Source organism: Lithobates pipiens, unplaced genomic scaffold (assembly GCF_037356315.1).
Source record: "Lithobates pipiens isolate NorthernLeopardFrog02 unplaced genomic scaffold, aLitPip1_a1.2 Scaffold_13, whole genome shotgun sequence".
Lineage (NCBI taxonomy): Eukaryota > Metazoa > Chordata > Amphibia > Anura > Ranidae > Lithobates > Lithobates pipiens.
This window is the reverse complement of record NW_027507718.1, coordinates 258,326,908-258,351,290: the sequence shown is the minus strand read 5'-3', so window position 1 is coordinate 258,351,290 and position 24,383 is coordinate 258,326,908. Positions and strand designations below refer to the sequence as shown.

General features: G+C 39.0%; 1 protein-coding gene across 1 annotated transcript in view; it reads right to left on the bottom strand.

Annotated features, from left to right (window-relative positions):
• The window catches only part of GRID2 (glutamate ionotropic receptor delta type subunit 2), a 1,483,303-nt gene that overhangs the window by 1,227,243 nt on the left and 231,677 nt on the right, over positions 1–24,383 (bottom strand). Inside the window, exon 2 of the mRNA XM_077476559.1 lies at positions 18,893–19,048. Within this exon, the coding sequence (XP_077332685.1) occupies positions 18,893–19,048 (156 nt within the window). The remainder of the gene's footprint in view (positions 1–18,892; positions 19,049–24,383) is intronic.

Sequence of the window (24,383 nt, the reverse complement as noted above, 5' to 3'; positions counted from 1 at the left end):
GAAGTGCATGTTTTCTTTATGAAAGGACACTAAAAGCTCCACCCAAGACTAATGATAACTTCCCAAGTAGCTTCACTAAGTATTGGCACAGAGCCATATACACTGTGTTTCCTTCTAGATGTCCCAGGTCACAGACCTCAAACTTAAACACCAGTATACATTCTTGTTATTGTTTTGTGCTGGTACATCAGAAAAGTCACCAATTAAGTTCCTTGGTATGTGTTATACCAATTATGGTAAAGGACACATTGATACACAAACTTTGGGAAATAGAGTGGAAATATAATTAACCACTTTCAGACCGGACCATTTTGCTGGTTTAAGACCAGACCACTTTTTGCGATTCGGCACTGTGTCGACTTAACTGACAATTGCGCGGTGGTGCACCATGGCTCCCAAACAAAATTGACGTTCTTTTTTCCCACAAATAGAGCTTTATTTTGGTGGTATTTGATCACCCCTGCGTTTTTATTTTTTGCGCTATAAACAAAGAAAGAGTGACAATTTTGAAAAAAACGTATATTTTTTACTATTTGCTATAATAAATATCCCCCAAAAATATATTTTAAAAAAATGTCCTCAATTTAGGCCGATACATATTCTTCTACATATCTTTGGAAAAAGAAATCGCAATAAGCGATTATTGATTGGTTTGCACAAAATTTATAGAGTTTACAAAATAAGGGATAGTTTTATGGCATTTTTATTAATATATTTTTTTTTTTACTAGTAAAGGCGGCGATCAGCAAATTTTATTGTGACTTTGACATTATGGGGGACACATTGGACATTTTTGACACATTTTTGGAACCATTGTCATTTATACAGCAATCAGTGTTATACAAATGCACTGATTCCTGTGTAAATGACACTGGCATTGAAGGGGTTAACCAAGGGGTGGCAGTGTAGGGGTTAAGTGTGTCCTAGGGGCGTGTTACTAACTGTAGGGGGCGTGGCTGTGGGTTAGTGAACACTGATCTATGCTCCAATCACAGGGAGAAGAGATCAGTGTCACGTGTTGCTAGGCAGAACAGGGAGATGCTGTTTACTTACACATCTCCCTGTTTAGCCTCCTTGTGAGATGATCTCGGATATCACTGCGCTGATCGAGTCTGCGGGACCCGCGTCTGAACTCACAGGGGCCCCAACCGGCATTTGCACGCGCGCCAATTTGCCTGCCCATGCCATTCGTTGGGAAGTGGTTAAATAAGTAGAGATTTATAGGATTGGGGATTCAAATGTATTGCTGGGAGGAGCTTAATCATGTATTAATAAATGAGAGGGCTATCAATTTGCGGGTCTGGGGGGACATAAGCATGAATTACTATTTTTCATGTAGGATTATTGCTGGTTGGTATTTACACTCACCAGCCTCTTTATTAGGTACTCCTGTTCATTTGTTTGGTAACACAAATTGCTAATCAGCCAATCACATGGCAGAACCTCAATGCAGTTAGGTATCTAGACGTGGTAAAGTTGACTTGCTGAAGTTCAAACCAAGCATCAGAATGGGAAAAAAAGGGATTTAAATGACTTTAAATGTGGCATGGTTGTTAGTGCCAGACAGAGCCAGAATGGTCTGCGTTTTTCAAAAACTGCTGATCTACTGGGATTTTCATGCACAACCATCTCTAGGATTTACACAGAATGGTCGGAAAAAGAGAAAATATCCAGTGAGCGGTTGTTGTGTGGAGGAAAATATCTTGTTGTTGTCAGAGGCAAGAGGAGAATGGTTTGAGATGATAGAAAGGCAACAGTAGCTCAAATAACGATTCATTACAACCAAGGTATGCCAAAAACCATCTCTGAATGCACAACACATCAAACCTTGAAGCAGAAGAGCACACCAGATGCCATTCCTGTCAGCTAAGAACAGGAAACCAAGGCTAAAATTTGCACAGGCTCACCAAAATTGGACAATAGAAGATTGGAAAAATGTTGCCTGGTTTGATGACTCTGGATTTCATATGCAACATTCAGATGGTAGGCTCAGAATTTGGCATAAACAACATGAAAGCATGAATCCACCCTGCCTTGTATCTATGGCTCGGGCTGGTGGTGTAATGGTGTGGGTAATATTTTCCTGGCCAACTTTGGGCCCCTTAGTACCAAATGGGCATTGTTTAATCCTCCTGGCAGTAATCCTGACTGTAGCTTGGGGTTAAATTTCAGTACCTTTAGTGGTAACCCCGAGCCACACTCGGGATTGCATAGGAGAATCCTGGTACAGCTTACTTACCTTGTCACCAGGATCCTGCGATGTCCCCCCATCATGTCCTCTACCAGATCATCTGCCCAATGTCCTGTGTTCCTGATTCCGTTCCCTGTGAGAGTTGAAACGCATGGGTTGGAGCCCAGCGGCAAATTCAAAAAGTACAAAAAACATAACACATAAAGTACACTGTAATCTTGTCTACTAGACTCTTGTTTGGACATATTTAAGTGTGTTACTACTTAGAATACCTACAATATAAAACGTCAAATTTCTATTCAAAACAATAGACCGCTTTGACATTCAAACATCTGATATAATCATACTGCCAGGGAGGCTACATGCCACAACCTGAGTATTGTTGCTGACCCTGTCCATCTCTTTATGACTACAGTGTACGCATCTTCTTATGGCTACTTTCAGCAGAATAATGCTCCATGTTACAAAGATCAACTCATCTCAAACTAGTTTTTTGAACATGACAATGAGTTCACTGTACTCCAATGGCCTCCACAGTCACCAGATCTCAATCCAGTATCCAAATATGCAGCAACTGCATAATGCTATCATTTCGAATTGTGACCAAAATCTCTAAGGAATGTTTCCAACATCTTGTTTAATCTATGCCACAAAGAATTAAAGCAGTTCTGAAGGCAAAAGGGGGTCCAACCCAGTACTAGCAAGGTGTACTTAATAAAGTGGCCTGTGAGTGTATATTAATGTACTGCAAATATTGCTGGGCATCATTTTAGTTAGCTGGTAAGGATCCCGTGATCAAGGGATATCATGTCATATGTGCTTGGATATGTGGATTTTATATTAAGATCGAGGTTGAAGAATTTTATACTATAATGGTAAATTGAGAACATACAAAAAAATAAAAAATACACACACACACACATATATATATATATATGTATTAATAATTGTTAGATAATTTGGTTCTTACTTAAATGTAGTGTAGCGGATGACATTTTGGACAAAGTGTCATTCATGTGTAAATTTATTTTTTTGCCTCAGAACAGTAGTGGGGTTCTGAGGGTTAATTATGTAGGTTAACTTTGACATCAGTTTGGCTGGGCTGTGTTAGAGTTCTGCCTGGTCATATGTACGGTGAGGTGCACGACAAGCCAGAACCAGGCCTGGTTAGATGTTTTGGGTATCAGCTTCCTCAGAACCAATCAGTGGGTGTGCCGGGCCCCGCTGAGGAGTCTGGGGAAGGGTACTTAAGATGTTGAAGTCACGTGTTGAAGTTAGTTTATGAGGCCCGAGCAGTCTGTTCTTGTTTTCCTGGATCGGGGTAGACCCGCGAGGGGTCCCGGTGTGTTTGACACCCCGCAACATGCTTCTGTTGGTTAGCCACAATAGACCCGTCTGGTCTGGGGTCGGGATCCGTCTGTTTCCAAGTCTCGGAACCAGCTGGTCCGAGGCGCAGTAACTGAGGGAGGATTCAAGGTGTCCGGATGTGCTCTCGGCTTGGAGGGGCACCACAGCTTGTGAAAGTGACCGGGGAGGACTCTTCGGATGAGGGCCAACAAGCTGGCATCCTGAGAAGTTCCTGGTTACTGAGTTGGGAAGGACATTGATGAATTCATGCTTTTTACAGTACTATCAAGGAAACAGAGAACATTCCAGGTACTGAGGAAAAAGGTTCCTGTTCACTTTCAGTTACAATTTGTTCAAGGTCAGAGATTTTACAAGTTCTGAATCAAAGTGCTGACTGCCATAATCTCTGGCTAGGAATTTGTTCAGCCTTGAAGCGCCCAACTGCTAGTGGCTACTCTCTGGGTGGTGCTAGAGACTTTGTTATGTCTGCTGTTCAAGGTGCCTGAGTTCTTCACGCTTTTCCTCTGTTCCCATATGAGACTGTGTTGTTGGATGTTAAAATAAAAAATAAAACCTTTCAAAAGGACTTTGTTGGTGTCATCGTCCAAAGTTGTTGGGTATCAACCCTGAGAACCCCTATACATGGAAGAACAAGCCAAGCGGAGGTAACCGGTAAGCCCATAAAGTTAAGGCCGCCCTACAAAGGGTTATGGCCACTACAGTAGTTTAGCATAAGCAGTTATTATGTAGGTGTACTGTCTCTGGGGTCTTTGTCATGTCATAGGGATAACATAACATAGGGATAACAATTCTGTCGTGTGTATAGAATTACTTTAATTCACAGAAGACCTGTTGCTTCCAAAAACTATATCAAGAGAACTTTAAGTCCTGAAAATTATCCTGGTAACAGCTAGATGACTACTCAAATCCAAATAATCAAAATGATAAATTGAATGTAAAGATACAACTTTGCTGTATTTTAAGCTCCACAAACAGATTCTATTTAAGCTTTTAGCTGTCAATCAATGACAAAGTGCTGGGGCTTTTGTGAACAGTCACCGAAAAATTATCATATTTTAGATTGCCTCATTCAGGGTCTTTAACCTTAGCTAGTTACTAGTTCAAGCCACTGCATACATTTGCTATGCTGGCATTTGTTTGTAGAGCCTTACATGGTAGAACTGTTAGTCTGACATTAAACCGACCTACCACAGCTCATTTTAGATTTAGGTCAGTCTGCGACCCTTGGGAAAACCAAGTTATCAAGGTTGGGTAAATAAATAGAAATGTTGATAAACTGTCTATCTGTTTTCTACATGCTTTTTTAATGCATGAATTGTATATAAAGTGTTTTCCAGGTAAAGCAATAAAAGGCACAATCCTTACATTCGCCCTGTGGTAACTGCAGGTGGGTAGATAGATTAGATTAGATAGATTAGATAGATTAGATAGATTAGATAGATTAGATATATTAGATAGATAGATAGATAGATAGATAGATAGATAGATAGATAGATAGATAGATAGATAGATAGATAAGATAGATAGATAGATAGATAGATAGATAGATAGATAGATAGATGGATAGATAGATAGATGGATAGATAGATAGATGGATAGATGGATAGATGGATGGATGGATGGATGGATGGATGGATGGATGGATGGATGGATGGATGGATGGATGGATGGATGGATGGATGGATGGATGGATAGATAGATAGATAGATACTGTATTACTGTATTATGTAAGCTCATTGTGAATGGCCATAATGAGAAAACATTAGTGAAATACATGTTTAAAAACTCTCAGTAATTCAGATAATTTAGCTCAAAGGAGAAATCATCTTACCCCAGTAGTTCTATGTGCTATGATACATTTATGTGTTATTGCAACCCCAGAGAAATTGTAAAAATTGAGTTTGTAAATCCTCAGATATGTGTCTAGTCACAGCTTGGAAAAAGTCAGATTTTGCAGGGAAAACATGGTAGAAGAAACTCTGATCATGAAAAAACCTTTAAATAGTTTACTAATATTTACTAATATTTCAGAATTCATATGCATGCCCATAACTGAAAATCACTCATTCATTTCTTGTCATTAGTAAGCATTTGAAAATAAGCTTTTCTGAAAAATGCTATTCATGTTCTTGATATCTAACAGCTAAGAAAATTCAACTCAAACCGGTAAACTACTAGTTGAAAGTGATAATGTGCTAAATATTGTGCCTTTAGACTGTATGTTGAACCATTAATGGATATGTGAAATGACAGCTTATCATGTTATCATTTCACACCATTTCCATGAGAGTGCATTGAAGTGAAATGGCTAAATGAAGTGCACACAAAAGAAAATTCAGAGAGATACTACGTGCCAGACTCCTTACATTGACCTTCAAGGAAGTGACTCAACTTTATGTTTCTTTTTCCCTTGGTAGCCATGTAGAAAGCCAAGTAATACTTGCCCAGTTGGCAGCACTCAGTATATGTACAGATGGAAAGAAGGTATGGTTTGCATAGTTAGACTTGTTTGATTTTGAAAACAAAAAGGAAAAAGCTAAAAAAAAGCAACCATATTGTAACCAATACATTTGATTATATAGCATTTTACATCTCTACTGTTTGAACAACATTTTCTAAAAAAAAAAAAATCAAACCATCTGCATTATTAATTTGTCATTTTACTACAACAACATAAGTGGTAATATCACAGCACAATGTGATGGACCACTTATTTTATGCATCTTTCAAATGTAGGGAAAGTCATGAAAAATACATCTTACATTAAAGTGTATATAAATCAAAAAAAACAAAAGATCAATATGCTGCAGCTTAATTGCTTTAATTGTATTTTTTTCCTATGTTATTTAAAGTAGAACTAAAAGAAAAACAATTTCATATTTGACATAGTTTGGGTGGCTATAGCCCTTATGAGTTTTTTCTTACCATCTGTATCACATTGTGGAGATTCCCTTTCACTTCCTGTTCCAGGAAGGGAGAGAAAACCCCTACAAAATTATGAAATTCTTTGTTGTCACAAGGGTTACCAAGGCTAGTGTCCCTCAATGGAATGGGTTCCCCCTCTATTCCTTTTTGATGACAACCCAATATTTTGGATTTTCTTCTGTTTTCACTCTCAATGATAAAGGTAATCTGGACAAATTGAGAAAGTACGACTCCTTAAAGGGGATACAGATACCAATAAAATCTGAAGGTGTTCTACTTCCTACTTTATCCCAAACGGATCCTGTCAGGGAAGGCTTGCTCATAGAACAAATTAAGTTTTCAGGTGTATTAATATGCATATGATCAGGCCAGGAGCAGGTTAAGCAGATGTGCACAGATGTGGGCATGTGTATGCGCTCAACCAGGCACGCCCCTGTCACCAATACTGGTGTCAAACAGCTATTTAAACAATACTACAGCATTGCCACATTGCTGTTTGGTCTCACAGCTTCTGTGTGCTTTGTTCCTGATACTTTTGTTTGACCTCTGATCTTGATCTGGCTTTCTCCCAACCACATTATTCTGCTACCTTCCCTGACCTCGGCTTGTCCCTGGATTTTGCTTCTGCCTCCTATGCTTTCCCAATCTCCTTTATCCTTGCTGATGCTGGCTTGTGACCCGACTATCCCACTGCCTGCCTTTTATGCCTGATCTGCCCAACTATTCTTTAATGGATTAGCATGTTGGGGTGGGGTAAAGAAAACACAAAATAAGCAGATTTAACCTCAGCTTTAAAGAAAATAATAAATACTGTATGTTTCTACAGTTATGGTATAAATAAGAGAAATAAATAAGTGTATAACCAGCTAAAATATTTTATTGGTTTTGGGGAAGGAATATAATTCTGACAGGTTTTTACTGCTGTCTGCATGGCTATTAGATATTATCCCTCATTGTCTAAGTGGTAAAACCATTTCACTGGGAGGGTAAATGCTCTTACTCTCAAGAGGAGTTCTAATCCTTCCCAAGGCTATACAAAACTAAGAGAAAAACATATTAGCTGAAAATAAGCATTCCATTCAACAGCAGTTATTAGAGGTAGGCAAAGCCATCCCATTTTTATATTTTTTTGTACAATTTTCTTTAATGAAGAATGCAAATATAAGAAAACCACATACAGTAATTTACTCTACCCATGCATATTGAGCAATTTGTTAAAAGTGTTGAGACTCTTCACATAATAAACTGTGTGAATATTCACTTCAATTTACAATCATGTGAAAAGCAAAATACTGTTCACTTATTTCATCTGAACATTGGTGTGTATTCAAAGTGGAAAATAATTTGCTTTCTACATGACTGAACAATCTGTTTAAACATTTGCACACTTTAGTGAGTGAGGATTCTAAACTCCTTTAGTAAATCAGCATACATATTGCAACAAAGCAAAGAAAGGATGTACATACCCAACATTGCATAGAAAAGAAGATGCCCTCCAGGTTGAATTTGTTCAAATCTTTCTAGTCTCTCTACCTGTAATAATTGACAGGCCAATAAAAGTCTATTGACAAACTCTGATTCTTTCAATGAGAAAGAGGAGAGGGAATTGCACTGAGCTGGGCTGTATTTAGAGCCTGTGCCTGATATCAGAACTGCTTTTGTTTCTATAAGAGTCTATGGAAACTTAACAACAGCCTGAAGCATGACAAATGCAGGTCATATGGAAGTCAGCTACAGGTCAAATGCACATGTTATTTATTACTGACTCCGCTGTGTGGTGGGCAGCAGTCAGCCATGCTGCTGGATATTTTCCCTGTCATCTCCACTGTGCAGTTTGTTTTTCACAGAGTGGCCCCAATCCTTGTCTTCTGGGGTCCCTTGGCGGCTGTCTCAGCTCCTCCCTGCAAGAGCTAACCCCCCTCTGGGAAGCGCTCTCCCAAGGGGGTTAGCTTGCGGCAGCGCTCCCGTGTGATACACTTGCCAGCCATAGCCTCCGAGTGTACCACTTGGCCCTACACCACGTCATTGATTTGGTTGACAGTAGCAGGAGTCAATCATCCAATGAAGAGCCCACAAGAGCTGGGGGTAAGCAATGCAGGATCGCGCACATGGAGATTCGGGTCTCAGCAAAGTAAAACGGAGGCTCAAGGGGGCCAGAGAGTGCAAGGTGTTTTTTTCACCTTAACACATAGGATGCATTAAGGTGAAAAACATGAAGCTTTACAACCCCTTTAATTGCCTCTGGGATCTCTGCAATGCTTCATGACCTCCCTCTTCTCTTCTTGGCCTACCCTGGGTTGGGTTTGCATGGAGTCAGATGTTTTTAATTTATGGCAGCTTGTTTTCTCATATATCCTTTGTACTACAGTATTCATCTATTACACCATTTTGTCCATTAGGAAATATGTTGGGCATGTGCACATGATATACAGTATTTCCTCAAGGAGCATGTAATGATTGAGAGCAGCATGATGTTTTGTGCATTATGTGTGGATATATGAGACCGTTTGCACATATAATGTGAGGTGCAATAATATATGGCCTATGCTGAGGTTTTGTTTTTAACTTTGGAACAATAAAGCTTTGTTAAAATTTGTTATGCACCATTTGATATATGCTGCCTAAAGAAGTCCCTGCCACCCAATACCATATCTTTTCTACTTTTGTATGTGAAACAAATGCATCTGTTAATGACTTCTGAAAGAACTGAAACTGATGTCAAAACCTGCATTTGCACATCAACACAAGCCAAAAGCCTGTAGACACAGGACATTAGATGTAATGCAATCCAAGGCACATTTAAATAATTATGACCTTTTGTAAAGCTCTACCCCCTTGTTTTATGCGATCATTATAAAAAATGTACTGCTAGAATGCGTAATTGGAGGTATGCTCTCTACTTCATATGTGGAGCTACATCGCAACTGTACAGACCATCAAACAAAAGAGAAATGAAAACATTGTGTCTTGCTTCCTGATCTGCACTGAGCAAAATTATGAATGCAATACTTTTGTGTTTGCCAATATGAGCTGAACTCAAAGATCACAGACTTTTTCTATGTACAAAAAAGGCCTATTTCTCTCTAAAAGTGTTTACAAATCTGTCTAAATCTGTGTTAGTGAGCACTTCTCCTTTGCTGATATTATTCATCCACCTCACAGGTGTGTCATATTAAGATGCAGATTAGACAGCATAATAATTGCACAGGTGTGCCTTAGGCTGGTCACAATAAAAGGCCACTCTAAAATGTGCAGTTTTACTATATTGAGGGGGGGGGGTGGGGGTACAGTCATCTGGGACCACCATTTGCCTCATGCAGTGCATCACATCTCCTTTGCATAGAGTTGATTGGGTTGTTGATTGTGGTCTGTGGAATTTTGGTCCATTCCTCTTCAATGGCTGTGTGAAGTTGCTGGATATTGGCTAGGAATTGGAACACGCTGTCATATACACTGATCCAGAGCATCCCAAACATGTTCAATGGGTGACATGTTCAGTGAGTATGCTGGCCATGCAAGAACTGGAATGTTTTCAGCTTCCAGGAATTGTGTGCAGATCATTGCAACATGGGGCTGGGCATTATCATGCTACACATTTTTTTTTTTTAATGGAAAGAAGAGGTAACAAATGGGGAAAAATTATACTGATTCATACATTATGAGGCTTGCCTTTGTCCCCTTAAAATTATATCAAAATTCACAGCAAGCTTTATAAGCCTAGACAATGAAATTTGCATTGATATTTTATTTATTTATATGTATTTCTTGGCTAATTTATTTCCTTTTCAATTAGGCTGTGCTGCTGTCTCTGTGTCTAAAACTATTTTTATGATTAACAACAGTTTTCTACTGCTTGGGTAGTTCAATCTATTTTTGGTAAATAAGAGTTTCTGATAGATTGTTGTAACTGTAATTAAAATATGTATCATAGTTATTTGAATGTAGGCAAGTGAAAGCAGCTCTAAAAGAGCAGGAGAGATGTAAAATATGTTTTACTAAACTAATCGGCTCATTAGGCTTGTTGTGTAAAATCCAATGGTTATGAATGTGCAGTGCAATTTACTAATCTATAAAAAGACATCAATGAAAAATTATTCGGTAAAAATTGATGTCAGGCAAAAATTGAAAAATAAATATCTAATGTACAATAGATGTTTTAAAAATAGGCAGATCAATGCATTATTCCATTACATTAAACATATATGTGTTATTGATGAACAGAAAACTGAAAAATCATGTTGGAAGAATGAACTGAGGGTTAAAGTAATGCAATGAACATTTGGTAATGTGTAAGGTACTGTGACCCTGTGGAACTATTTCCAGTAAATGCAGTGAGGTCAGTTGAGGTTGGTTGCCATGGGTTACAGCTCATTACATTATCATTTAAACTATTTTACTGAACATTTCTTTAAATATCACAGGAAGAAATAAATTAGGAGGCAGTGCAATATTTTGGATAATATACCAACATGTTGAAGTACAAGTTGCACTAGACAAGCAACAGAAATCACTCCTGATATTAACATTCATGAAAAAATGGCATGTTTCATACAGCCACGGTGAGTGGAATAATTATATATAATTATACCCATGTGACTACAAATGCTAGGGTTTTCTCCCGACACTCATTAGAACCAAGGAAGTCATGGGTATTAATGGTGAAACAGATTTAAAATGACAAAACATGTTCAATTTATTGTAACTAACTACTACTAGTTATACCAAGTCCTGGATAAGTGGAAACCTTCACAGACATGCAAAACTCTAAAAAGATAAATGCTAAATTTTAGTTGATTGCTATGGTCATTGTGTAAACCTTTTCACTTAACTACAGGTTAGTAAATTTAAAAAATTGATTTACATGTTAAGTGAATTAGTAACCAACTTATAGTGGTAAGTGAAAAGCCCTGGGTCCTGGTTCGAGGCAACATTGCCAAAGTTCAGGTGCTGAATCCAAACTCCATTGAAGTCAACAGGAGCCGAATGTTAAAAAACAGTAATGGATATGTTATAGGCTAATAAGCAAGTGATTGTCAAATGGCATGGAGGCTGAACACTGCCCTGGGGAATATGAACTAAAGCAAAACAATTTTTAAAACATCCCATTTTGCAGTGAACAGTGCTTTTAGCAAAGCTTAATGTGAAAAAATACAAATGCAAAACTCCAATAAATAACATCCCTGGGGGATGCTCTGACCTTGCCTAGGAAGTGGTTCATCTGTGTGATGTATACAATCTAATGCAGCAAAACTGATATTTACAAAGAAAAAAGTGTGTTTAAATTGCAAAACTACAGCTCCCGACTGCTTCATTTGTAAACAAAAACATTCTGTTCATTTATCCCAGATGTTATTCTAGACAAGGGGCTGATATAGATGTTAATGGGGACCCCGCACAAAAAAATGTCATGGGGCACCCTTCTTAATTCCACTAGGTGTTTTTGGTATAGTATGAATATTAAAGTGGACCCCAAACAAAATGAAATGGCATGGGGTCCCCCCAAATTCCATTCCATTTTAAAAGGGAAACCCCATGCAAAAAAAAAAAAACACGTGACCCACTCCTGAACCTTACCAAGCCACATGAAGAGGGTTCATTGCTATGTTTATGGATAAGGGCCTCCCCCAACCCTTGCCCAATGTTTGTGAGGGTGCAGGTGGGAGGCTTATCAGAATCTGTAAGCTCCATTTAACAATAAGGGGGCACCCAGATACTCACTTCTCCATCCCATGTTAATGAGTAAGGGGGTTTATGCATACTTGTCAAATCTGTGGAGAATTACACAACTTACTACTTAAAATCTATAACAATCGCAGTTATTTGGTTCCCGAAGTGTGTTAATCTTTACACATCAGACAGACCTGCACAAAATTAGTCAAGCAAACAAAACATTTGCAGTCTGAAGATATGATTTGGTGATCTGCAAAAATTGCATATTGATAGCTTAAAGCAATAGCTTATAAACTATTTTATCATTTTGGTGAGCAGATAAAGGATAAACATAACCCTCAGCATACAGGTACATACAGTATATAATATAATAATCATTAAGCTTCCCACTAAAATGCAAATATGTATAATGCCCAAATATTTATAATGTCCAATCAACAGATTTCTAAATAATATATGGCAGGTAAAAAGTTTCTAATATGGGCACAGGATCACAAAATAAAATAAATACACATTAAGAAGTTCATTCTTCTGCTTGGTCTTGAAGCATACTCTAAAAAAATGCACCTTATCAGACTTTACATGAGGGTGACTGCATTTGTTTTCTATTTTTCTGGTTATTTATTCCTTTATGTTAATAGCAATTGTGACGGAACTGATCCCACACTCTGATTGAGTGCTTCCATCAGTATACCACTTCCTAAGTCTGAATATAGAGATCAGATATTCCAACCGCTCACAAGCACAAAGCAAGACGACACTCGCTTAGCTACTCAACATGGACTCCTTTATTAGAACCAAAATGCCAAGTATTTATAATACAGTAGAAGACTAAAACCTAACCTAATTAGCATGAGCTAATTATCTAAATCAACACTCAGACTAGTTTACTGAGGGATACGACTTTTCGGCTCCTAGCTCACTAACAATTCAATTGCAGGTTAATTAGCACAAACAACAAAGCAATAATAGGTGAAATACTCTTTAGAATCTGTGTCAAGCCAGACTAGACTCATTTACATTATACAAGATACAGACAGGTGGCTGGAGGTGATGATATTGGCATCTAAGAGTTTGTGTCCCAATAGTGTGATTCAGTCAATGCTAACATGGCATTTACATATCCAGAGTCTGTGTGTCTTGGGGGGGCATGGACCTGAATCCAAGTAACACCACCTCAGGGGTCCACAAACATACATCTCACAAAGAGCACCATTCCCCCAAATGCGAGGGCCCATAATCACAAGGCAAGAGGCTTGCATTCAGTCAACTCCAAGAGCCTCGGTCCCAGCTAGGTCTGTTACAGTAATCCTGCAAATAACACACTTCCTACCCTTCTGTAGGCTCTGTTCACTCACTTAACTGTATCTATGGAGAAGGCTATGGTTATCTAATGGTTATTAATTAAACCAGAAATGCTTCAAACAAACCAAAGAGAAAAGAAAAAAAATGAAAGGGGGAAAAGCCCCCCCAGGGAGGATGAAGGCAGCGAGCAGGTACTCTCAAATTATTATGCAAAGAGAAAAGCGAAAGATATCCTTAGGTCTCCACACCAATTCGCCATGTGGGCCCATAAAGTCAATTTAATTTAATCTGCCGTATCACCTTCAAACAGGATCCGTCCCTCATCAGAGAAAATAAACACATCCCTAGGTATCCAAGTCTCATTATATCTTCCTCTTTGGTGGTGTGCTGTAACGACAAGGTCCTCCATTTTCTTAATTTCCTCCAGTTTTTTTCTTTTCAAATATTTTATTAAGGAATCAGGCAGGGTACAGTAAAATAAACTGAACAGTTTACAACAAAAACAGCAACGAAGGATGGTCAGATACGCTGTTACTTAAGCATTGTAAATGTAAATAACTCGATATAGGCACAAGATCAGCCCCTACTTCCCATATGAATAGGGTAAATAAAAGTCAAAACAATGGAAGGGGGGGCCAAATGAAACTAGGCCAACTAGTGTCGGTAGGGAAAAAGAAATCCGTAGACATTTTTATCCAGAGCTCCAGTCCCTACTCAGGGTAGTAGTGAAGGAGAACAGCGTTGCTTAAGGTATTTTACCCAACATAGAAAAAAGAGAGAATGGGAAAAAGAAAATACAGGGATAGAAAAAGAGAGGAAAAAGAAGGAGGAAATAAGGTCATAGAGAGAGAGGGAAAAGTTGTGACAAAGTAAGGGAAAGGAAGGAGAGAAAGAAAAGCATGGTCGGCGGACCCAGGGGAACCACAAGCCCCATAACACTGATCAATTTAAACTAAGGAGCCATAAGGCGTGTGTCAAAGTCCTTAGGCAAGAAATTGTCTACCCATGGCTGCCAAATTCTAGTAAACAGTGGGATTTTGTCCAACGTTACCGCTTCTTCCCTCCAGTTTTTTAAACCACAGACCTATGGATGGTGCTTCTGTGGATTTCCAACACAAGGGAATACACGCCTTAAAGATGGTGGAGAACTTGTTTTTTTATATGTTTTCCTCAGGATGTTAGATGCATGGAGCAAAAGGAAGGCCGGATCATTCAGGATTGGGCAATCCGTAAAATTTGGGACTACTTGTTTGATCGTCTTCCAGAACTGCTCTAATTTGGGACAAGACCAGAAGACATGGAAAGGTTTCCCCTATCCTCTTGACATCTCCAACCTTTATCTGACAAGGAAGGATAAAACTTTTGCAATTTTACAGGAGTATTGTACCATCTGGTAACAATCTTGAAATTTGTCTCCTGTATCTTAGTACTTATAGATGATCCCCATGTAAAGAAAAGGATGCTTTGCCGTTGCCGCGTCATGAAATTATGCCCAATATCTGTTTCCCCTGCCTTCAAGCATGGTAAATGATGTTCTCCAGATGTCGTAATTAGTAGTTGATATACGACTGACAAAGCATGGGGAAAAGCACCCTCTTCTGAACAATAGGTCTCATATATAGTCCGATGTTGATTGAAATTTCCAGGAGAGGGCAAAGACTGTAGGAAATGAGTTCATTGAAGAGCTCTCCAATAGTCTAACTTAAATGGCCCATTGTATCCATAAACTCTAACAGAGATGGCCAGTTACTATGATTCAGAAAATGAGATGCTTGAAAATAGCCATTCTGCCTCAGGGAATGAAAGACTGGGTCCAGCATTCCTGGAGGCAATGCAGGATTCCCCAAAATCAGGTAAAGTGTAGAATTAGTTGACGTAAGAGGAAACTTAGAAAAAAGTAACGAGCAGACTTGTATAGTCAACCCCACTAACGAGTGGTTCTTTAATCAAATCGAATATTTTATATAGATCATCTATTACGTAACTGTGGCAATGATAACCATCTCAGAAGTGAATGATCAGTATTTACAACATCTCTATTTCATACAGACTGCAACATTCTAAACTGGTAATGAGGAGCAAGATATTCATAAAACTACTATGCATACAGACACTGACTGATTGGGATGGGGTGGACAAAAGTAGTTTAGTGATTTAACAAATTTCAGGGAAATTTGTGGACTCCCTTTATTGCCTTTGTGGGATGTAATCTTGTATAGTCAGTCTTATGCTAATTCCTATTTATTTCTTTTGGAAGGAAATTGTCCTAGATAGATTATAATACAAAAATGTTGATAATGGTCAAGGAAGCCATAGCAAGTTTTCACTTATAGAGTCTTACAGACTATAGTTGATAGCCTGATCCCTAGGCATGGGCCATGTATACTAAAATTCTCTTAATTTAGACTGAAATCCCAATGAGTGGAAACATTTTACCATGGGTTTGTCTCCTTTTCTCTTTGGAGCATATGAGCAAAAACTAAAAAAAATATTTTACAATATGTTGATGGAATTCTAGTTTATAGTACATTTCTGTGACATTGAAATATTTAATTTCAATAAGCTGAAAATAAATATCCTGGCTCCCCATTTATAGGTACATTAGCACACCTTATGCAGCTCACCACTCAGTCTCTCTCTGTCAGCAATGTCCTCTCAACTCTCAGAGACGGGTAGCATCATCATTGCTATGTAGCAGCTTGGCACTGAGTATTTATTTCACTCAGCCCTAATTAGCCGTGGGGATTGTGGCTCCTTTATTGCCAGGCAGTGGCATGACACTGTCTATTCCTCCCATCCCTCCCTAATTTCTGCCTGATCAGACACTTGCTTGGATAACCATATTTGTCATAGCCAGCTCTGACCACTACATGTTTGGCACCTAGCCAGTCACAAATCCTAGTTGCTCCCATATACTGTACATGCCTTGAACTCTTTCAGCATATTAAAAAAAATATCTGCCATGGTACATAGACTAACTACCTCTGAGGTTGCTGGAGAGTTCTAGTGTTATGAATACCTTAAGGCATCCAAGTACTAGTAGGCACCCTAGCCTTACGGGAACCAGTAATCCTTACATCCATAAAAAAAAAAAAAAAAAAAAATATATATATATATATATATATATATATATATATGCCAGAAGTACGTTTCAGGGCTTTTTGCTCATATTTATTTATGTGGCTGGCGTATTAGTTAACTGTTGAAGTATATGTCCAGCCAAACAATATTTCTGGATAGAGTTTGAAGGATTTAATCTCTTGTCAGGATTTTACCACTATATAGGACTCAGTCAGGAAGCTTTTACCTCTATGGATCTAAAGGCTCAGTTGAAACACAAGCTTGGACTGTGCCCTGGCTTTTTGGATGTTTAATGCCCTAACATTTATCCATTTTGTGGGAGCTGAACAGCATGTAAAATGTCTTTATTACTACTGGTAAGAGACCACATGTCCATATTTGGTCAGTGGTGTTCCCACATCCCACTAGTGGGATGTGTGGTATGAATAGATGGGTCAGTGTATCAGCAGGATTTTCTTTCAGTGATTTTTTTTATTAAAAAACCTGTTTGCATTTATTTACAACTGACTTCTTTATTTATTTACGTGGGGGGATATATGGGCCCCCCTGAATTTAAAGATGCTTCCAGATTCCAATACATTCTCCTCCCCACAAGCACAGGGCCAGGGTTCTGAGGAAGGGCCCTTTTCTTCATCAAAATTAGCATCACCAATGGGTCTGGTATTGATTTGTTGGGACTCCATATGATATGTTTATGCATGGGCCCCCTTAAAAGACATATTACTTTTAAGGGCCTTGATTGTAAGGGGCCCCATGTATGGGGCTCCATGCATTTTTCAATTTTTTTTTTTTTTTTAAATGTCACTTTTGCTATACTAATTGGTTTGCAAGGTAGAGGTGCACCACTTCACAGGTAGGTTTGGGGGGCCCTCTAAGCAGGGTTTTTAAACCAATTGTGCATTTTTATTGTTACACTTTCAGCATTTTAGAATTTACTGTTCCCTGCAAAATTATTGCATTGGTATATGTCCCCTGGGGCACTGCCCAGCACTGCATGCATTTGTTTGCCAATCTCTTAGCTAGCAGCCTTATTAAATTAGACAACCGATTTAACAGATTCAGCTCCCATTGACTTCAATGGAGTTTGAAAACGTTTGATATGTTTGGTAGAACCTCCACAAACCTATGTGTGTCCGGTTCGTACCTAATCCCTTCATTTACTATCCCAGTGATAATGGTTTCACCAGAAAGAAAGGGAGGGATATTCTCCAAAAATCAATAGAATATGTAGTAATAATAATAATAACCCTGGTAGCTTTTTATTGCTGTATGTCTCTCTGTTGCAGATATTCTGTCATATTCTTTCTGATAAAACTGTTGTTAGCATGATAGTATATAAGGGGAAATCTTTCTAACAAAGCCCAGGAGAGCAGTAACTCCATGGTCATCGATTTTAGTCCTCTCTTACTCTTTCCAAAATAAAAAAGGTTCTGGATGGACATACACTTTCAATACCCTTTAAAAAATGTCATCCCAAATATTGGCCACTGAACAAAACCAACCATGGTCAACCTGAAACAGCAGGGTTTAATTAAACCTTAGGTCCATTAATTCTGATATGTACAATAAAAAATAAATAAATAAACAGGTGGACATCAAAGCCACTATAGTACTATTCAAATAATTATCTATATACAATATCTAAACACAAAAATGTGCTCATCAGCGTTCTCTCAAAAAATCTTTTTCAACCAAATGTTTTAGTCTTTTTGAAGACATTGGGGTATTTACTAAAGGAACAGATATTATTTACTTAACAAAGGTAATGTTCACCTTAGTAAAGTTGTGTTTACTTCAAATACACAATCATGTCATCACGGACAGCTTTTTTGCTTCCTTTTAAATGAGTGATGAGAACACATCTTCACCTTTTTGCAAAGTAAAAGCTTCCTATTCCTTTAGTAAATGCACCCCAATAATTACTAGCCGGAATTGTTTTATGTATACTACACATAAATACTTGAGACAACAAATATATAAGGAAAAAAAAGAGTATATAGTTTCTGCTCTGTGTACCTAAAAATTACAATTGCATTTCGCAAACAAATAAATAGAAAAATGTCCATATTGAAATGCACCTAAAACAATATTCTCTTACTTTGCACATTCAAATAAACAACAATCAAATTTAGTTAATCTCAAGTTATATAATACTACTTTCAAATGCATGTATAAGCATAGAAGCATTAATGTTGACAAAAAAATAAAAATAAACAAAAAAGGAAAACATTTTGGACTTGACTTCCAACCTAAAATGTTTATAATCCAAGTCATTGCCTATCATAAATCTATTTGAAAAAAAAAAAAATCTACTGCATCAACATGGATAACAAATTATTTTTGATTTCCTACCTTCCTGGACAGCCACAAAAGGATTGCTACCATCCACAAATTTCTCTGTAAATGTAATTTTTTCAGTTTGCAAGATATCTTCATTTAGATTGAGGTCATCGACTGCCATTCGGAATACTTCATAATCTCTTCTGGCAGCATCATCAAAAATTGCCCCTGTTTAATAAACAAAAGAAAAAAAATTGTCAGTGGCACACGTGGGATAAATGGAACATTCAGACAGTCCATAGCAGAGACTCACTGTCAAAATAAGAATTTGTTGTTATAAGGAAAGAAACACCTGACATTCGTCAGACTTTTTTTTCCACAGATGTAAATAAGTCATGGAGTTTGTTCTCATATGTATGCTATAGTTGTGTCTTTCATCTTTTATGACAACTGATGCTATAATATGTGTCAGGTATAATTGGTCTTTTTGTACTTTATTTGGTAAGAAAAGCTTTTTAGTCGATGTACCATAAAAAATGTCTCTGACTATGCATAATCCGGCTATAATCAAGCAGATCTAATGTGACACTACAGCTGAGCATAGCAGGCCAGAAGAGTACCAGCTAGAATATAGTTGTAAAAAAACAGGATTCTGTAATTCTTTCATTTTCAAACCATGTATACATATTGCCACACCCAAACACAGAACAACCAGTTTTATTCATCTGAAAATGCTGAAAAATGCTTTTTTTTTCTCTTGTTTTTCGATATCATTCACAAAACCTTTGCAATGTGAAATACAGGCTGCATTTTCGGCGAACTAACCTTTAGTCTCCTATTTAACTAATTTGAGCTGGCACCTCCTGGCCCATTAAGAGGTATTTCAAATGCCGGGGGGTCGGGCGAGGTTTATGATCATGTCACTGCTGAGATTTGCTGTTATGGCAATCACATGATCGAAAAGCTCCCGATCGTAAGAAGCAATCAGGAGCTTTCTGTTAGCCATCCGCAATTATGCCGCAGGGTGTTCTCGGCAAAGCTGTGCCTGCTAATCTGTATGTAAATATGCAGCCCCTCAGCGCTAAGGCCCAGCCACCGAGAGGTCGTATAGTTGAGTACTGCTGGAGCCTAGGGGTTAAGCCATCTGAATGGAGTCTTACTTAAAACAATGATAATGGCAACACTAATTTACACATATCTGAAACAAATCTTGTCTGAATCTAGTATCACTCCCTTCTCTACTCTGCCATTCTTATTGCAAGAAGGCACAAGTGTGTGTCCCATTGCTATTTTGAAAGCAAGGTTTAAAAATGATCAGACCTGTGCTTTAAGACTGTATTTGAATTGGAATCACCCAGAAACCCTCATTTGAAGTACATAAATTAATCTCTGTTGAATTACTCAGCAGTGAGATTATTTAATTTGAATGAGATCTGGATACTGTATGCAAATGAAAGTATTTATAATATCTGTTCATACTGAGCAACAAAACACCAGCTGATCGTTTGAGACATTTAGCTTGTAAATTTCTGTGTACTCTGCCATGCACAGTTCCCCTCTATGGACTACAGGACACCTCCTTCTTAAGTTATAGAGATATTGGGAGGGTTGAATGTTCTATAGTCCAAATCAGGAGCCTGCAACCTAGGGTGACAATGGCTAAGCTTGTGCATAAATCACCTAAACTGTGGCATACTTAAAGTGGTTGTAAACCCTTACAACACACTTTGACCTACAGGTAAGCCTAGATTAAGGCTTATCTGTAGGTTCAAGAAATATCTCCTAAACCTACACGGTTTAGGATATATTTACCGAAAGACAGGCACCGCTGTCTATGGCGCATGCACCATAGACAGCGGTGTGCAGGCGCACTGAGCGTGCCGCTATCAACGGCGATATGCCACGCGTGGCGGCTCCTGTGCGCATGCGCGGGAGTGACGTCATCGCGGCTTCGCCGAATGACAGCAGCGGAGAGGCGAGACCCTTCGAGAAGATGGATGTGCCGGACTACAGGGGACAGCGGTGACATCGCTGGCTCCTGTGTCAGGTAAGTGACACATAATGGACTACTATGCGATGCATAGTAGTCCATTATGCTTTACCTTTGCAGGGAATGAAAGAGAAAGTAAACTCATCAGGGTTTACTTCCTCTTTAAATAAAAAATTAACTTTTTCTGATGGGTTTTAGTCTAGTATATAATCACTGTCAGCAATTTTACTATGAAATAATAAAACCCCGCATAATTATTAATAATGGAACCTGTAAAAAAATCGAATTAAAAAAAAGCATCAGTGAACCATTGGTGAAATGACATTCTACCACTCATGCACAAATCTTTGAGGTCATGTATACAAGTTCAAACACTAGCCTGGCAGTCCAGTCCATTATAAACAAATACATAAGATAAAAACATTCCATTTACATAGAATCAACCACATTTCAACTAAGCAGCTCAATGATCATAAGTGAGATTTTCCACTTTAATAAAATTTTGCAATTCCAGTAAAAATTACCAGTAGTGCTGATTGCAAAATGTTATTAAAGTGGAAACCTCACTTATGATCATTGAGCTGCTTAGTTGAAATGTGGTTGGTTCTATGTAAAGGGCATGTTTTTTTCTTATTTACTTGTTTATTCATTTATTTGGGGGTGGGGTGTATTTAGGTCCCACTAAACTTTTAGCACTGTGTGTACTAAAAGCTCAGAGTTTTCTGTGAGCTGCAGGGATTTGTCTCCTCCTGATTCCATTCAGTGGCATCACTATGGTTGGCGTGGTCCCCCTTCAGTACAGACCATCCTCCCTTATTACAGACCCCCCTCCATTAAGTACAGACCACCTTTAAGTACAGACCCCCACTAAGTACAGACCCCCTTTTCTCAGTATAAATGTATAAGTACAGACCCCCTTTCCTCAGTATAACCCCCAATAAGTACAGACCCCCCTCCATCAGTATAGACCTTCCCTTCCATGCAGATCAGCATAGACCATCCCATCAGCATAGACCCCCTCAATGCAAACCCCCCTCCATCAACATAGACACCCCCAGTGCAGACTCCCCCTTCATAAGCATAGATTCCCCTCAGTGCAGACCCCCCTCCATAAGCATAGACCCCTCTCAGTGTAGACCCCCTCCTCCATAAGCATAGATCCTCCTCAGTGCAGACTACCCCCACGTGCATAGATCCCCCTCGGTGCAGACCCCCATCTGATTGTGCTAGTAGTCATCCTCCTTTTCCTTCCCATGACACCTAAGGCTATATATATATATATATATATAAACACAGCTGCGGTGCCAACATCGATGCATTCCAGGACATGAATTGTCCAATTGTTAAAAGCCAGCAGCTGCAGTATGTGTAGCTTTTGGCTTTTTTTTGGGTGGAACACCGCTTTAAACAAAACTCAAATGAATAGGGAATGGAAATACTCTGGACAGCTGCACTCCGGATTGAATAAAAAGTAAATTGTGCCTTTATTTTCTCAAGTAAAAAACTTCACATCACACAAGTCACAGCAGCAAAGGAGAAAAATATAACAAAATCATTGACGCGTTTCACGCTAAAGCTAGCGCTTACTCATAGCACAAGTAAGCACTAGCTTTAGCATGAAACGAGTCAGTTTTGTTATATTTTTCTCCTTTGCTGCTGTGACTTGTGTGATGTGAGGAGGATCTTACTTTTTATTCAATCCGGAGTGCGGCTATCCGGAGTATTTCCATTCCCTATTTATTTGGCTTGTGCAATCAGCCTGCACCTGGGACCCCTATTTGCCTGGAGAAAAAGCAGTTTTTCGGTGGACTGGCCTAGAGCGGTGGATTCTCTTTTTCCTTAAACAAAACTCAAGTCGGGATACACTGGTGTTCCATGCAGACCCTTGCAGATAGCCTGTTCAAATCAATGACAGGTGGCCTGCTTCTATGCGAATCCTGGAGTGTACATCTGTGCCGATTTGATGGACAGATTAGGATGCAGACAGACATTACAGTAATAACAAGCAGGGCATCCTGTTAGGATGTGCCCAGTGGTAAAAATGATGCAGCATGCTTAGCATACTTTGGCAAATGGTGTGCCAGCCCACCTCTGGCACATATCTGTACCCCCGAATACCCCCCCAGCACTCCCCCGTAAACAATAATCATTAATTAAAACATATACACACAAAAAATAAATACTTATAAGTCCATAAATATATGTATAAATCAATCAAATTCCTTAAGAATGAATAACTTGTGCTCACCTCCACCGATATCACAGGCTGCCCACCTCACATATGAGTCAAACACAGCAGTGTTCCCCTCAGGGGATAATGGGAATAACTGACGTGGTTATACACTTTTACTCCTCCACTGTCTCAGACACCTGCTTCCATAGGTTCCAAAGAACCCTGGTATTCTCACCAATAAGGATATATGTGAGGTATAACCACGCCAGCTATTCCCATTATCCCCTGAGATTAACACTGCTCATTTTGACTTGTATGTGAGGTGAGCAGCATGTGATATTGGTGAAGGCGAGCACTTTTGGATAATATTTTGCACTATTGGTGCATTAATAAATTTGGATCCACATCAATCAGTCATCTGTTATTAATTATTAAGGACTTTGACATACACATTTATACACATTTTTATGGACTTATACATATTTATTTTTTGTGTGTATATGTTTTATATGATGATTATTGTTTAATTATTGGTTTACATACACATATATTTATTTAGTAACACAGAACAGTTTTTTGTTTATTTTGCATCATTCTTAAGTGGAGTGAAAGCACTTGTTAGTGGCAGCGGCTATAATTTGGTTTTATGTTATGAATATGTTTACACATATTCACCAATTGTTTTATTGTGCAGATTAACATTTGGTTCACTCCCCTGTACACCTCCAGGATATGTTAGTTCCCTCTCAGCGCACCTCTGCCACTAATGTGCCCCCAGCACACCTCTGCTCCCTCTCAGCACACCACTGCCTCCAATGTCCCCACTAGCATACCGATTCCTTCAATGTCCCAATGACCCTCCCAGCACATCAATGCCTCCAATACCCCCCTCAGCACACCACTGCCTCCAAAGTCCCATCCCAGCCCACCAATGCCCCCTCCCAGCATGCCAATGCTCCCAATGCTCCTGTAGCACACCATTACTTCCAATGTCTCCCTTAGCACACCACTACCTCCAATGCCCCACTCAGTACACCAATGCCCGATCAGTCCAGTACATCCAATGCAACCCTATCTGCTCTCAGTGGTAGTAGACTGTTGCACACTCCAGCACTCCTCTGTCACCAATGACCCCCAGTGCACCTCCGCCTTTAATGCACATTCTGGCTTTCTTCTGTGTCCAAAGCTTCCAGGACAGCACTTCATCCAATGTCTCCCTGGCTCACCTCTGACTTTAATCAATGTACCCCCAGCACACCTCTGCCTCCTATGTCCCCTCAAAACACACCTCTTCCTTCAATGCCTCCCTCCAGCACAGCACACTGATGCCTGCAATGGCCCCAGAACACAAATGCCTTCAATATCCTCCTCAGCACACCAAGTTCACCCTCAGCAGAGCA